The sequence below is a fragment of the Pezoporus wallicus genome, unplaced genomic scaffold (genome assembly GCF_028554395.1).
Source record: "Pezoporus wallicus isolate ANWC-B61680 ecotype Strahan unplaced genomic scaffold, APGP_CSIRO_Pwel_v1 scaffold_3294, whole genome shotgun sequence".
In the NCBI taxonomy this organism is placed as follows: Eukaryota; Metazoa; Chordata; class Aves; order Psittaciformes; family Psittacidae; genus Pezoporus; species Pezoporus wallicus.
This window is the reverse complement of record NW_026635478.1, coordinates 14,026,933-14,041,700: the sequence shown is the minus strand read 5'-3', so window position 1 is coordinate 14,041,700 and position 14,768 is coordinate 14,026,933. Positions and strand designations below refer to the sequence as shown.

The following is a 14,768-nucleotide window of genomic DNA, read 5'->3' as shown; positions in this document are numbered from 1 at the left end:
AAAAACCACTGTGGGGTACAGAGCAGCGAGGGGTGCTTCACCACAGCCTCTCCTCGCAAAAACGCTACCTACACCGTGCAGCACCGACAAGACTGCCAGAGCCCAAGCCCGAGCGGCTGACAGGAAACAGCCACAGCCACAGGGCTGCCACAGAGGCGGGCCGGCGGGTGCCCTCGGCACAACAGAACCCGCACCCCCTCTGCAGCACCTCCTACTCCGCTGCTCACTGGCACCCCAGACCTCGTCCCGCTCTCTCACGAGCCTATCGAGCGCGACCGCCTACAGCCGGTAGCCCGCCCCTTCTGCCACCGATAACGGAAGCGCCCGGAGGCCGAGCGGTGACGCGACCTGTGCGCCTCCCGTGGCCACACGCACTGCCCGCCCCCTTCAGCCTGCTCTCCGGGCGGTGTTTGGGGAGCGAGCTCGGGGTGGGCGGCCGATGCGGTGAGTGCGGGCGGGAGGGGGACAGGGGAAACGGCAGCTCCTTTCCTCTTTTTCCTCCTCAGCCCGTCTCCGTATAACGTGCGCCCAGCAGGCCGCTTCCCTTCCGCTTCCTTCCTCTCCTATCCCCTCCCATCCCTTCCCTTGTCATCCCCGCCGGCGGGAGCGCTGCCAGGTTGGGGAAGGGGGTGGGAGGCGTAGGCCACCATCTTTTGGGGACGCCTACGGCCCAAATGGAGAGGTGCTGGTGCAGTGATTAGACTGACCTCCCCGCCGTGTCCCTGAACTCAAATGGGATCAGCTCTGGAGGGGGTCGATAGAGGGGGTGACTGCAACCGTGGCCCCCTTCAGCACAAAGAGGGTAAGTAGTGATACAGTTGCAGACGGTATTGTCGTCTGTGTCCCATACTAGCGTTAATGCTGTTCTTCCTTCTTATTTCCTCTGCTTTCCTGCACGTTTACCTCAGCCAACCCTCCCGCTCAGATGCCTTGTTCTCCGAGGAAGAGACAGAGTCCCTTAGTTTTCCAGCAGGGAACTTTATAAATTGTCTCAGCAACACAGCACAGTCTGCCAAGAGGAAGTACACAGCACAAGAAAGCAAGCGAAATAGACCATTGGAATGATTCTATATTTTTTGCCATGGGGGTGGTGAGGTGCTGGCACAGGTTGCCCAGAGAAGCTGTGGCTGCCCCATCCCTGGCAGTGTTCAAGGCCAGGTTGGATGGGGCTTGGAGCAGCCTGGTCTAGGAGAAGGTGTCCCTGCTCATGGCAGGGGGATTGGAACAAGATGATCTTCAAGGTCCAGCCCAAACCATTCTGTGATTCTGTGCACTATAAAGCATGTTTATTAGTCAGACTTTAAAGTACTTCTGGAAAGAGAGGCAACGCATTACCAGTAATAGTAAAGCCATTCAATCACGGTACAACATGTAACAAACATCTGTTTAGAAGGATGATTTTGCTGTCAGAGTAATTGTGTTTAATTTGAGCTGCTCTGGTAACTCCTAGACAGACCAGTAGAAACAGTGCTGATAATGGGAGTTGAGAGGCTTTCTGTTAGTAACATCATTGCTAATAAAATTCTGATTGCTGCATCTTTGATAGTTGACATCCTGACATCCAGAAAAACCTACTGAGATTTTTCTGCTCACTCTGCATTCATTCAGTGTTTTTGGACACCCCCCCCCCCCCCCAAAAAAAAAACAACAGAGAAAACCACAAAAAAAAAAACCAAAAAAAGCTTCTTACAAAGATCGTGGGTTTGATTTTTAAATTCAATGAAAAATTGAGAGATTTTGGATTTGCATCACCTATAAGAACAGCTCTTGTTTTTATCGCTTTACATGTTCATGCCTTTGGGTCATTCTTCCATACTTCTAAGTATCCTGGAATTTACCTGCTTACCCTAGAATTTGTGACTAGGGCAGTACATGTGAATTGAGTGTAACATTTTTGAAATACAGAAATAACTGTCTCTTTAGTAAAAGGTTTATTCTGGAGGCTGTGTTGTCCCCAGAGAAATATAAGTGTGTTGTCAGGGCACAGATAAACCTGCCCTCTCAGTCTGTAACTTGTTCAAAAGGCATTATCAATTTGATTCATCAGATTCAAGGCCCTGGACTAACATTGCAATGGAGGTGAGGTTTCAGTGGGAACATGAGGTCGCAAAATGTTACCTACAAAACCTGATTTGCTTTTCTTGTAGCTTAAAAAAAAAAAAAGCATAGACTACCTCTGCCTTCTCTCTGTAGGAGAGAACATAGCCAAGTATTCATTGGAGAGGAAGAATCAAGTTGAAGTTGAAAGTGTATTATAAAAAGTTGTTGGCCAGTTGTGCTTTAACACCTAGCAAATGTATTTTGACTTTGACAAATGACTTTGTATTGCTGTGATGAATAAAAGAGATGTTGGACAGATGTTACCTGAAATAAGAGTTTTCTTACCTCTTTCAAAATATGTTTCCATGAAGCTGATGTCCCTTTATTGTAGTTCTGCTTGAATGTGAGGGAGCTATCCATGTATGTAAAATTGTGTAGGGTTCCATTTGTACTAAAGTAGGTTTGCCCTCAGATTCTGCAATTCAGAGATGTGGAAGTTCACTTCTGATTTCACTGTTTTCTAAACAACTAGATTTTTGTCGTCCTTTGGAGTTTTGATGATCAGAGTACAGTCTCTAGCTGTTACCACAAAGAGGTTTCTGGGGTTGTTTTTCAAACTAGCACACAGGGCTAGCTTGTTAAAAGTAAGAGGGAAAGGTGGGGCTAAAAGGGCCTTTTCCTCTCAACTGCTGCCCCAGTAGCACTGGCCACCTGGTGCCAACTTCTAGTCTCCAGAATTTGCCTTCCTGAGGTCTCTACTTTTTTTTCTGGGTTGAAGTGTCCAGGAAACAATTAATGAAGCATTTGAGGTATTAACCGGACATTATTTGACTTGTTTGGGCTGAAGCGTATTGTTCCACTTCTCAGAAGCAAAAGTTAAGTTGAAGAAATAGTTGGGAAGAGTGCCAGTCTTGGTTAAGCAGTTAGAGTGGATGAATTGCTGATCTTTTCTAGTAGTGGGGCAAGCGTCTTTCTCTGAAAGATTCCTCTCAGCCTACTTAGAATTTTTGCTTGGGGGGGATATGTGGCAGTCAAAGTTGACATGTTAAGAGATATGTGCAAGTAGAGTCAAGTACTTCAAGAGTTTTCAGGATTTTATTGATAAATGACGGAGTTGAAATCTGTCAGGGACTGTCCTTCTGGAGGTATTCCAGCTTTTGGTAAGCTTGAGCTCGTCTAGCTGCTTTTTAAACTTCTGTAAGTTTGCAGCATCCACAGCATCCCATGAAGAGAAATTCCATAGGTTGCCATCAGTTTTATGAAAAATTTTCTCTCTTTCACTTGTTATTAATTTAACATGTGCAACCTTTGATAGGTGTCTCCTTTTTACATTGGAAGAAAATGTGATTTGTTATTCCCTATTCGGTTTTGTCGTGGTTTTGTAGACCTCTGCTATATCCTTTCCTCAGTCCTGTCTTCCATCCTGCAGAAACCCCAGCTATGGTAGTAATTGCTTGTGGAATGCAGTATGGAAGCCATTCTGGCATTTGGTGTGAAGCTTCTCTGTAGTTACAAGTACAGAGTACTGGTAATTTTATTGTATCATTTTTTAAGAGGGTGCATTAGGGAGAAGCAAACCTGCAGGCAGTTGAGGAACTGTGGACTCGAACAGTTAAATAATTCCATTCTTTGTGTTAGGTTTTTTTTGCTTGGTTGGTTGTTTTTTTTCCTAACAGCTTCTGATACCCGCTCTGATTTGTTCACTGTTGTTGAGTTCCTAGTAGATGTTTTCATCACGTTGTAACCCCAACACCTCATTTGTGGGTGGTATGTATGTTGCATATAGAAATGGCCTTGCTCATATGTTCATCAGTGTGGCATTTAGCACCTCTCTGATCATTTAGAACCTATAGCTCTTGCCTTTACTGTCACACTTAGATGTTTGAAAATGTTTAACTAACTTAAAGAGTAATACTGGATAAGTAGCAAACTGAGAATTTTTCTCTGACAAAGAGAAAGCAAATCTGCCTTCCACCTGCTGTTTTTTTGTTTTATTAAGATTGCAAATTCACTTTATTTAATTTTTTAAATAAATTTCTCAAATAATGCAGTTTTTAAATACTATCAAAACTTTTCTTTTGTTTGTGTGTGAATGTTTCAGGAAATGCTTCAAAGAACAATAAAAGATTTTTTTTCCAAAGATGGAAAATTCAATTGAAGAGATGGATACCGCTGATACTCAGTGGGGCTGGTTTTATTTGGCTGAGTGTGGTAAATGGCATATGTTTCAGGTAAATACCTATGAATTTACATTAGCTGTGATGCATTCCATGCATCAAACTACCTATTGCTGTTTGTCTAAATGTGCTTTTTCATTTATTTTGAAGACTGATTCAAACAGTCATTGCTCTGTTAGCAGTGAAGATATTGAAAGGAGCTTCCGAACAAACCCACATGGTTCTGTTTGTTTTACTACTGCAAAATTTAACTACACGCTAGACTTTTCAGGTGTGTATCTTTTCATAGAGTAAATTTAAATAATAGAAAGTGCCAGATACACCAGTTTATTTGTTCATTCACCAAATTAATGTCCTCATACCTAATGCAAAAACTTGTGATTCTTGTGATTGGAAATGTTGTCTTTACTGGAAAGTACATAGTAGTTTTTAGAAGCAACTGCCCTGTTGCAATTTTGTAATGTAGTTTATTAATAAAATAGCATGTCTTGTTTAGTAGCACTCCCATCATGTTGCTGCTACTTACCTTACCATACATCTGTGGGACTGGGGAGTTTGAACATTTTTTCTTTAATGTGCAACTGCTTGTAAGCTTGAAAACTGTAGTAGCTTGAAAAGCTCTCGGTTATGTTAACTATAATTCGATCTGTACTCTGAGGGTTTAGTTTGGGGTTTGTTGTTTGTTTTTTTTGTCGTTTTGGTTGGGTTTTTCTTTTTAGCTTTTCCATTCAAAGATTGTTTATTTTCTGATGAAATTATGAAACAGCTATATGCTTAAATATAAGCCTCTTCCAAGACAAAGAAAATCATAGTATTACAAACACAGAAAGTGGGCACTGGGTAAAACAGCAATGTACTGGGAGTTAAATTAGTATGTAACAATACAGTGAGTTTTGTGTTTACCTGTGTTGAAATGTCTGTTTTAAAAAAATTCCTTGTTTTGCATCTGGAATAAAAGCACTAAGTACAAATGCTGAAGAACTATTTTTATGTTCCTGTTTGTAGGTCATGATGTCTTATAAGGACAGTAGTAACATGCTTTGTCATCCTGGTTGTATTAAAGCCAGTGGAAGTTTTGCCAGTGATTGTTAGATGGATATTTTAACAGTAAACCTTTTCTGTAATATTTGTGCATTTTGCCAACTTGTGTAAATGACAATGATTCTAAAGCCAGTATTTCGAAACATTTATCGAAAATGCTAATTTGTTAATTGTTGAAATGGGATTTCCTGTCAAGCAACTGTGTAGTATTGTTATTTTTAAAACTACACTTACATGTTTCGTATGTTATAGATGAATTCCAGAAACTTTCATCCTAACTCTTGTTTTATGCTTAGCGATGAAACAAACCAACCTAACTACCCTTAAGCAACGTCCAATAAAGCGAGCTCCCTTTTCTATCAGTACTTTCAGGTAAGGAAATAAAAAGAAGACACCTTAATTTTATTTTATTGGTGATTCTTCTAAGTAAAATGAAACAAAAATATATTTTATATTTGTTGTTTATTTACTTCCCACATCAAGCAATTTGAAAGGTGAACCAAGGTGGGAGAGCTAGTCACGTGAAGAAGGAAGACATTTCAGAGAAGAACATCAAAAGAATTTTTAGGGTGTTGGTTTGTTGTTGTTTATTTTACCTCTGGAGAAATTAAGGAACTTGCAGTGTGAGAGGCAAGGCATACTGAATACTGATAACTTTTATCAAGGTACTTAAAGCTGTGCCTAAATCTAGCCATTGGAGTCCCTGTAAATACCTGTTGAATCACAATTGTTGTGGAGAAACAGCAGCAAAATACTTAGTAGTTTGTTCCATTTTAGTAAGGACTTCTTAGTATTATGGTAACAGCAAAAAAAGAGAGTTATATTGCCTGTATGTTTTAATCCTTTACTCTAAAATGTTTTGAAATTACAAGAATTATGCATCATAACAACCAGATTGTTTTATGAGTCTAATTGCAGTAGACTGTAAGTTTCTTACCATCTGATAAGTCATTAGATGTAAAGCAGTGCTGATGTAAATCTGATACTCAATACACTCTAAATTGATCTGTGCAGTGATACCACCACAGGTAAAAATGACTATATGGAATATGTGGACTTTTTTCTCTAGCTGCTTTCTTCAGAAATAATTTTAGTTCTGAATTTTAGTCTGGTATTTTCAAAAAAGAAAACTGTTACTTCTAGTGAGAAATGTAACAGTAACCTTTTTACACTGACATTCAAGAAGGCATGTTTTTTTTGAAGTGTCAGCTGGTTTTTTGATGGCTATTTGCTGAAGATTGTATGCAATAATGTGGCAATTCACTTTTGGGTTTCTGTTTCTCCAATAACTGCATTCAGTACTCTCTTTCATGGTATAACACTGTTCTTTACTTTCAGAAGATTGCTTCTTTTAGTCCTGGCTTTAAGGCTTAAAAGCTGTTATGTATATGGTGCATATGCTTAAAACACACTTTTTGGGTTTTTTTTTTGGTTGGTTGGTTTTGGGTTTTGTTTTTTTGGGGGGTTTTTTTTTTTTGAGCATGGGGTTTTTGTTGGGTTGTTTTTGGTTTTGTGGTTTTTGTGGGGGTTTTTTTTTTTTTTTGTATTTTTTTGAGGGGTGGGGTTTGTCGATTGGTTGCAGAACTTTCTGACCATCTCTTCCAGTTTATCTTCTTATCTTTTGCTGTAGATGACATATTAAAGCTGCTCATTATGCTGGTTTACTTACAATAAGCTAAGCCAGAATTTGAATACAAAATAAGACCTCTTGCATTTAACCTTACCTGTTGACAGCAGCCTTTGTTTCAGCTAAGTAGTTTTGTGTAAGGTTTTGGGTTTGAGCAAGAGTTTGACAGGAAGAAAATGTGTCATGGCTTTGAAGTGATGTATTTTTGCTTTGTTTTGTTTTGTTTCAAGTTTCATCTGTGAAAATGAGGCCATCCCTATGCCTTCCCACTGGGAGAATGTAAATACCGATGAGCCATATCAGGTAAGAGTTGGTATGGAAGTTGGTGAAAAATACATGATAATGAAATAATGCATTGAATTGAAATTGTACTAACCTCTTTTTTTCCAGCTTATTCCATTGCAAAAGAAAACAAATGAATATAATGAAGTTTCTAGTCTCTTTGGAAAAACAATGGATAGCCACCGAATTAAAAGAATTAAGAGAATACAAAATCTAGACTTGTGGGAGTTTTTTTGCAGGTGAGATTATTTCTAAAACCAACAGTTTTAGTATTATTAATGGAGCAAATCTTGAAGGTGTGCAGCAGAAATATGTTTTATTGCTTTTATTATTAATGAAAATATGTGTAACTTAAGATTTTTAGAATTTTCTTATTTGTCATTCCTCTGTATTCAGAATTCCATTTTCAAGACTGTAGCTTCTGCAGGTGCAGAAATGTAATACTTGTAGAAATGCATTAGCTGTAAGCGTAGCACAGACAAGACTGATGCATTAAAGATGTTCAGGATGTCCATGTGGTAGATGCCTATGATACTTAACAATGCTTTTTGTAAAATAATTCTTTGACAGGCTTGTATTACTGTAATTTTTAGTGAACAAAGCAAATAAATATTTGTGGCTTGTTAAATTTTTTAACTTTCATGAAACCAAGGACAAAATTAAGTGTCCAATTAGCACATTTTTGTGTTCTTTCTTTAATGTGCTACAGAAGCTTTTTCTAAGTTCTCTGCTTTTCCCTCTTTATATTGTGCTGGCCTGGAAGAAGTAGGAAGTCCTGAGTTTTGCTTTCACTTAAGTATTAATCTTAAGCAGTCATATTTGACAGAAGTTTTATTTGTGTGGCCTCTAAGAAGGAGTTCATATCACAATCTGTTTTAAAGATGTATTATACTCTTAAAACCAACTGAACTAAGTTAAACAGTGAGGAAATAACTTAGGCAGATGTATATTAAAAATTTACATAGATATGAAATTTTGAAAGATATCTAATTTATTGTTACTTTAAAGGTGTAACATGGAATAGTTAGGGTTGGAAAGGACCTTAAGATCATCTAGTTCCAACCCCCCTGCCATGGGCAGGGACACCTCACACTAAACCATATCACCCAAGGCTACGTCCAACCTGGTCTTGAACACTGCCAGGGATGGAGCATTCAAAACCTCCCTTGGCAACCTATTCCAGTGCTTCACCACCCTCACAGTAAAGAATTTCCTCCTCACGTCCAATCTAAACTTCACGTCCAATCTAAACTTCCCCTGTTTAAGTTTTAACCCGTTACCCCTTGTCCTGTCACTACAGTCCCTAATGAAGAGTCTCTCCCCAGCATCCCTGTAGCCCCCCTTCAGATACTGGAAGGCTGCTAGGAGGTCTCCATGCAGCCTTCTCTTCTCCAGGCTGAACAGCCCCAACTTTCTCAGCCTGTCTTCATACAGGAGGTGCTCCAGTCCCCTCATCATCCTCGTGGCCCTCCTCTGGACTTGTTCCAACAGTTCCATGACCTTTTTATGCTGAGGACACCAGAACTGTGCTCAATACTCCAGGTGAGGTCTTACAAGAGCAGAGTAAAGGGGCAGGATCACCTCCTTTGACCTGCTGGTCACGCTCCTTTTGATGCAAATCATGAAAATGCATAAGGAAATTAAGTTCTTGGTTAAGAGAGTTAGCCTTCTCTTAATTGAGTTTTTGATTTTGGGGGAAGTAATGAGGGGGCTCAACAGAACTCCCTCTCCCTTGGACTTCTGGAGGGCAAACTATGGCCTGTTTAGGAGACTGGTTGAAAGAGTCCCTTGGGAGGTAGTCCTGAAGGGCAAAGGAGTCTAGGAAGGCTGGACATTCTGCAAGAAGGAAATCTTAAAGGCACAGAAGCACGCCATCCCCATGTGCCCACGAGATGAGCTAATGGGGAAGATGAGTGGTGTGGCTGAAGAGAGCTCTGGCTGGAACTCAGAAAGAAAAAGAGAATTAATGACCTTTGGAAGAAGTGACAGGCAACTCAGGAGGCCTACAAGGATGTCATGAGGTTACGCAGGAAGAAAATTAGGGCAAAGCCCCACTAGAACTTAATCTGGCTACTGCCATAAAAGACAATAAAGAATGTTTTTTTAAATACATTAGCAACAAAAGGAGGGCTAAGGAGAATTTCTGTCTTTATTGAATACTGGGGGGAAACACAATGATAAAGGATGAGGAAAAGGCTTGGGTGCTTAATGCCTTAGTAAGACCAGTTGTTCTCAGGGCACCCAGCTTGAAGACGGGGACAAGGAGTGGAACGAAGCCCCCATAATTCAAGAGGAAATGGTCATTTAGCTGCTACACTTAGGCATACACAAGTCTATGGGGTCATATAGGATCCACCAAAGGGCACAGAAGGAAGTGGATGGGATCCATCAAAGGATACAGGTGGAAGTGCTCACTAAGCAATCATTTATTAGCAGTCCTGGCTAACTGGGGAGGTTGCAGTTTACTGCAAGTCAGCAAATGTGATGCCTATCTAAAAGAAGGGCTGGAAGGAGGATCTGGGGAACTACAGGCCTCTCACTCTGACCTTGGTGCTGGGGAAGGTTATGGAACAGATCTTGAGCACCATCATGTGGCATGTACAGGACAACCAGATGATCAGCCACAGTCAGCATTGGTTTATGAAAGGCAGGTCCTGTTTAACCAGATTGATCACCTTCTGGGAAAAGATAACCTGTTTAGTGGGTGGGACAGAGCTGGATGTTCTGTGCCTCGACTTTAGTAAAGCTTTTGACAATGTTTTCCACAGTATTCCCCTGTAGAAACTGGCTGTTCATGACTTGGATGGGTGTATATTTCACTGAGTAAAATACTGGCTGGATGGCTGAGTCCAAAGAGTTGTGATGAATGGAGTTAAATCCAGTTGGTGGCTGGTCACAAGTGGATCAGAACTGGGACGAGTTCTGTTTACTGTCTTTATTGATGACTTGGATGAGGGGATCGAGTGCCCTCTCAGTAGGTTTGCAGATGACACCTTGTTGGGCAAGAGTATTGATCTGCTTGAGAGTAGGAAGGCTCTACAACGGGATCTGGACAAGATGGATTAATGGCCGAGGCCAACTATATGAGGTTCAACACGGCAAAGTGCCTGGTGCAGCACTTGGGCAACAACAGCCCCATGCAGCGCTACAGGCTTGGGGAAGAGTGGCTGGAAAGCTGCTCATGGAAAAGAACCTGGAGGAATTGGTCGAACTGGCTGTATGAGAGATCTGACTGGTGGATCCACTTAATTTTGTTTTACTGGATTAGCTTGTCACTGCTGGTGAAAAGTGCTAAGACTTTTTTTTTGAATAGTTAGACTCTTTGAGTTCTGTTCCAAATCAGTAAAAAGCCAAGTCAGTTCCTACACGTGGGTCGGGGCACAGCTACAGGTTAGCAGAGAAGTGATTCAGAGCAGCCTGAGGAGGGCTTTGGGGTGTTGGTCAATGAGAAACTGAACATGAGCCGGCTTCAGTGTGTGCTCGCAGCCCAGATAGCCAACTGTCCTGGGCTGCATCAAAAAGAGCGTGACCAGGAGGTGAAAGGAGGTGATCCTGCCCCTCTACTCTGCTCTTGTGAGACCCCACTTGGAGTATTGTGTTCAGCTCTGGTATCCCCATCATAAGAAGGACATAGAACTGTTGGAGCAAGTCCAGAGCGAGGGCCATGAAGACGATAAGGGGGCTGGAGCACCTCTTATACAAAGACAGGATGAGAAAGTTTGGGCTGTTCAGCCTGGAGAAGAGAAGGCTGCGTGGAGACCTCATAGCAGCCTTCCAGTATCTGAAGGGGGCTGTAGGTGTGCATACTGGAGAGGGACTCTTCATCAGGGAAAAAAAAGGTGAACAACAAAGCAGAATAAACATCTCTTTCAGTCTAAGTACTGTAAGATTTCTACTTCTGTGAAATGTACTTATTTATAAATAATGCATAATTGCAACGTAATGCTATTAATATGATAAAGAATCCTTGCTGCCTCTTTCCCTGAACCTGGTTGGTGGGACTTCTTCAGATTACATCTAAACTGTAGGTCCTATGAAGCTTTCCCAATTCAAGTGTGCACTCCTGTTATAAGCAGATAGCTTAATTTGATAAGTATGTGCCTGATAAACCTATGTAGCACAATGCCCCATGCACTATAGCTTGTATAGGAAGAAAATTCAGCTACACAGACAAGAACGATGCTATGATGCACTCTGACTTGTTTTTGTCTGGACAGTCAAGGGATCATAACTATGAACAGCTGAATGATTTAGACACAGATTCAGAGTCAACTTCTTCATGGATCTTAGGAAAACCCAGATGAGAGAAAGTTGCGTAAAAAAATGATAGAAAATATATCTGTTTTTTTGATTGAAGGTGTGCTATGGCCTGCCTATAGGACTGTAATATGGTTTCACCTGTAATACAAGGTGGTTTTTGTTTTTCAAAAATTATATATACATGTAATCCTTCAATACACAAAGGATTGAATACTACCTCTTAGAATGTATGTGAATGATAAATTTGGAAAACTATTATGAAATTATCACATTGAAGTAATTTTACCTTGACATTTAGGTAATTTTATTTTTAATATTTTTGCTGGTTTGGCTGAGTAGTTATACTTTATAACCCACTAAATTGGTTAGCCATCCAACCATGCTATTTAAGTAGGTGGAGGGAACAAAGTGGGAGAAAAGTGCCTTTCTTTTAAAATGTATCTGCATAAAATTACTGTACTGAAACTAATGCCAGGTGAAGAATGTAGATAAAATTGGTATAAAGACTTTTTTTTCCTAATCTTGGATTACTTATGAAAATAGTCCACAGCATCCAGAAGTAAAACATGTCCCTTAAGAATTCTGACCACTTTAAAGCAGAATCATCTGTTAAAAACTAGAGTCATCTAGATTAGTGAAAGTGGAATGTATAGAGTATTTTAGGTCTGTCCCCTCCATAGTGATTTCAGAGTAGTAACTTAATTCGATTGTACTGATGTTTGTAATGCCGTATTGTGTGTTCTCTGTAGGAAAAAAGCTCAACTAAAGAAGAAAAGAGGTGTTCCAACTATTAATGAGCAGATGTTATTTCATGGCACCAGTAATGAATTTGTTGAAGCAATATGTATTCATAACTTTGACTGGAGAATAAATGGGATACATGCTGCTGTATATGGAAAAGGTAAGTATTTTTGCCAGATACAACAGTTCAGCAATCTCAAAAGTTGAACTTTGTGAAGTGTTCCCCATATTAAGTTCTTTGTGATACACTCACTGTGTTTATTCAAGAGCTGTTTAATATAGCTCTGCTTTTCCATCAAGTGTATTTTAAGAAAGTTAGGATGCAGTAAGGAATGTAATTACCAAAACTGGCCAGTAGGTCCAGGGAGTGTGTGCAGCAGCATTGCAATGGAAGCAACGTTAATCACAAGACAATCTCTCTACTAAAACATTCTCACTAGAAATATTTGGTAATGTTGCTATAATCTAAGGATTTGGGGAGTGCAGGGGGGAGGAGGGTGAGGGCGCATGAACATGAGAGTTCATGAACATAAGAGAACAGACATCTTTTATCATCCTAATACCTATATTCATGCTCTAGTAGTTAAGCTATCATAACAGTATAATCAGACTTTTTTTTTCTGTTTTTTTGAAAGGGACTTATTTTGCAAGAGATGCATCATATTCCAGTCATTTCTGCAAAGAGAACATGAAGCATGGAGATACTTTTCAAATTCATGGTGTGAACCTGCAGCCTCATCTGCACAGACCAGATAAAGTCATGTTTCTTGCTCGTGTACTAACTGGTGACTATATCAATGGTGATTCAAAATACATGAGGCCTCCTTCAAAAGATGGAAGTTTTGTGAACTTGTACGACAGCTGTGTGGATAATACCTGGAACCCAAAGATCTTTGTTATCTTTGATGCCAACCAAATCTACCCTGAGTATTTAATAGAATTTTCTTGACTTTGAAAGCAGCTGAACTGAATATCGTTTGTGTCTTTTTGATGTTCTTTTTGTAAAGACAACTATAAAAAACAGGAAGTGTGAGAGAGATGAAAGAAAAGCTAGCATGTGTTTATGGAGGAGGGGAGGGTATTAAACAGTTAAGAGAGATTGTTGAACTGTTTTTTAAGGTCTGTAAACTTTATTAATGCATTTTTCAAATGTAGATACCATTACAAATTTGAAATTGCTTAGTGAGCCTTAAAGACGCTGGACATTGGTAATTTTTCAAAGGCAAGATTTATGTTCTGATTTTTTTAATATATTTAAAGTATTTATTCATGTGGTAGAAATATGCCTGTAATACAGTATGCATATGATGAAACTAATCTTTTGTAAAGATTGTCTGTAGAACAACAACAAAAATGGGGGACTTTGGTGCATATTATGTCTGTATGTCTGTGTTCTGTAGTACACACTGCTTTGTGTTTGGAAGTCTCTTAGTTCGGATTCTAAACCTACAAAAAAAAATTATCTGGAGTAAACTGATAAAGGAGCTATAACATTCAACTGAAGCTGTTCTATTTAGGTACATTTTTTGAAAGCTTCAGTTACATACTTGCAAAGATTACAAAACTTCAGTTTTGATAGAAATTATGCCCATAAGTTCTTGTGGTTGTTAATTGTTTGATACGTTAACTGTTGAGCTTAGTGTCGGGACATCAGCAGTGCCCTACACCTGAGTTGTTATTCTATAGAGTTTTTGCCCTGCTGTTACAGCGTGTGTGTGCATTCATTTACATTCATGCTGCTTTGATTCTTGCCTTGTCAGGGTCTGAGAATCATTTGGTACTCGTGTACTTGCTGTTACTGAAGACAATGTTCAGATTAACTTTACTGGAATAATACAGTTAAACCAACATTGAGTGTTTAAAAAGATGACATCCTTTAATTTTTAAACATGTTAATAGAAGGTTTTCAATGACACTTGTGTAGATCAGGTTTTCATAACTGGTATAGTTGTAAAGCTAAAGGCTATCTTTCACATGTAGAAAGACCAAGGCACACAGTAAGTAGGGAAAGAACAAACTTGATTACCTTAACACATGAAGAACCTAAAGAAGGGGCTGTTGCAGTGAAATGCCCTGAAATGTTAAACAATTTGCTACAAAGTTGTTCTTCTAATGTTTTACTTTATTAAAGAACCTAAGGAGCAGTGAAGACATGGTCTAAGTGGAAGCCTTTTGAGGCTTCTCTTCTTTGGCTATTTCTCCTGAAATCTCACCATTTCATCCTAAGCAGTTTGGGAGTGTCTGTCTTCATTCCAGTTGATTTACAAGTGCAGTTTTTTACAAACTTCTTAAAATCTACAGAAATAAAAGGATACACCTTTTATTTTTTTAAGAGTTGTCCCAGTACCCCCATATTCAAGCTAGATGTGAGATACATTAGGTACCAGGTGGAGTTAGTGACTTAAATTCCAGGAGGACAGTGGATGCCAGTTCAGCTGGTAGTTTAAGGATACCTCTGATCCCTTTAAGCCATTGTCAGCGCACAAGATCATAATAGGAAGATTAAAATGAATTTGTGCAGTCTACATAGGTGGAGATTACTTTCAGTGTTTCTCACTGGCCTAGACAGACTGTACAGCTGATAAGGGCAGGGAGCCAGC

The 14,768-nt window shown here is 39.8% G+C and overlaps 1 protein-coding gene across 6 annotated transcripts; it reads left to right on the top strand.

Moving 5' to 3' along the window:
* The first annotated feature begins 299 nt into the window (after positions 1-299).
* On the top strand, positions 300-13,139 carry PARP11 (poly(ADP-ribose) polymerase family member 11). 6 transcript variants are annotated; one of them, XM_057428727.1, is made up of 8 exons: positions 300-444; positions 4,182-4,271; positions 4,368-4,488; positions 5,555-5,630; positions 7,116-7,188; positions 7,276-7,406; positions 12,177-12,328; positions 12,804-13,139. In XM_057428727.1, exons 2-8 carry the CDS (start codon positions 4,182-4,184, stop codon positions 13,115-13,117), a joined length of 957 nt encoding a protein of 318 aa, XP_057284710.1. In that variant the 5' UTR covers positions 300-444; the 3' UTR covers positions 13,118-13,139. The 6 variants fall into 6 exon arrangements, with proteins under 6 accessions (XP_057284710.1, XP_057284694.1, XP_057284736.1 ...); XM_057428711.1 differs by having other exon boundaries at positions 4,142-4,271; XM_057428721.1 differs by lacking the exon at positions 300-444 and adding an exon at positions 470-802 and having other exon boundaries at positions 4,142-4,271.
* The last annotated feature ends 1,629 nt before the right edge of the window (positions 13,140-14,768 follow it).

Coding starts and splice junctions, on each gene's coding strand:
- PARP11 (XM_057428727.1), top strand. CDS start 4,182: ATGGAAAATTCAATTGAAGAGATGGATACCGCTGATACTCAGTGGGGC. Junction 4,489..5,554: donor CTACACGCTAGACTTTTCAG/GTGTGTATCTTT, acceptor TTTTATGCTTAG/CGATGAAACAAACCAACCTA. Junction 5,631..7,115: donor TTTTCTATCAGTACTTTCAG/GTAAGGAAATAA, acceptor TTTTGTTTCAAG/TTTCATCTGTGAAAATGAGG.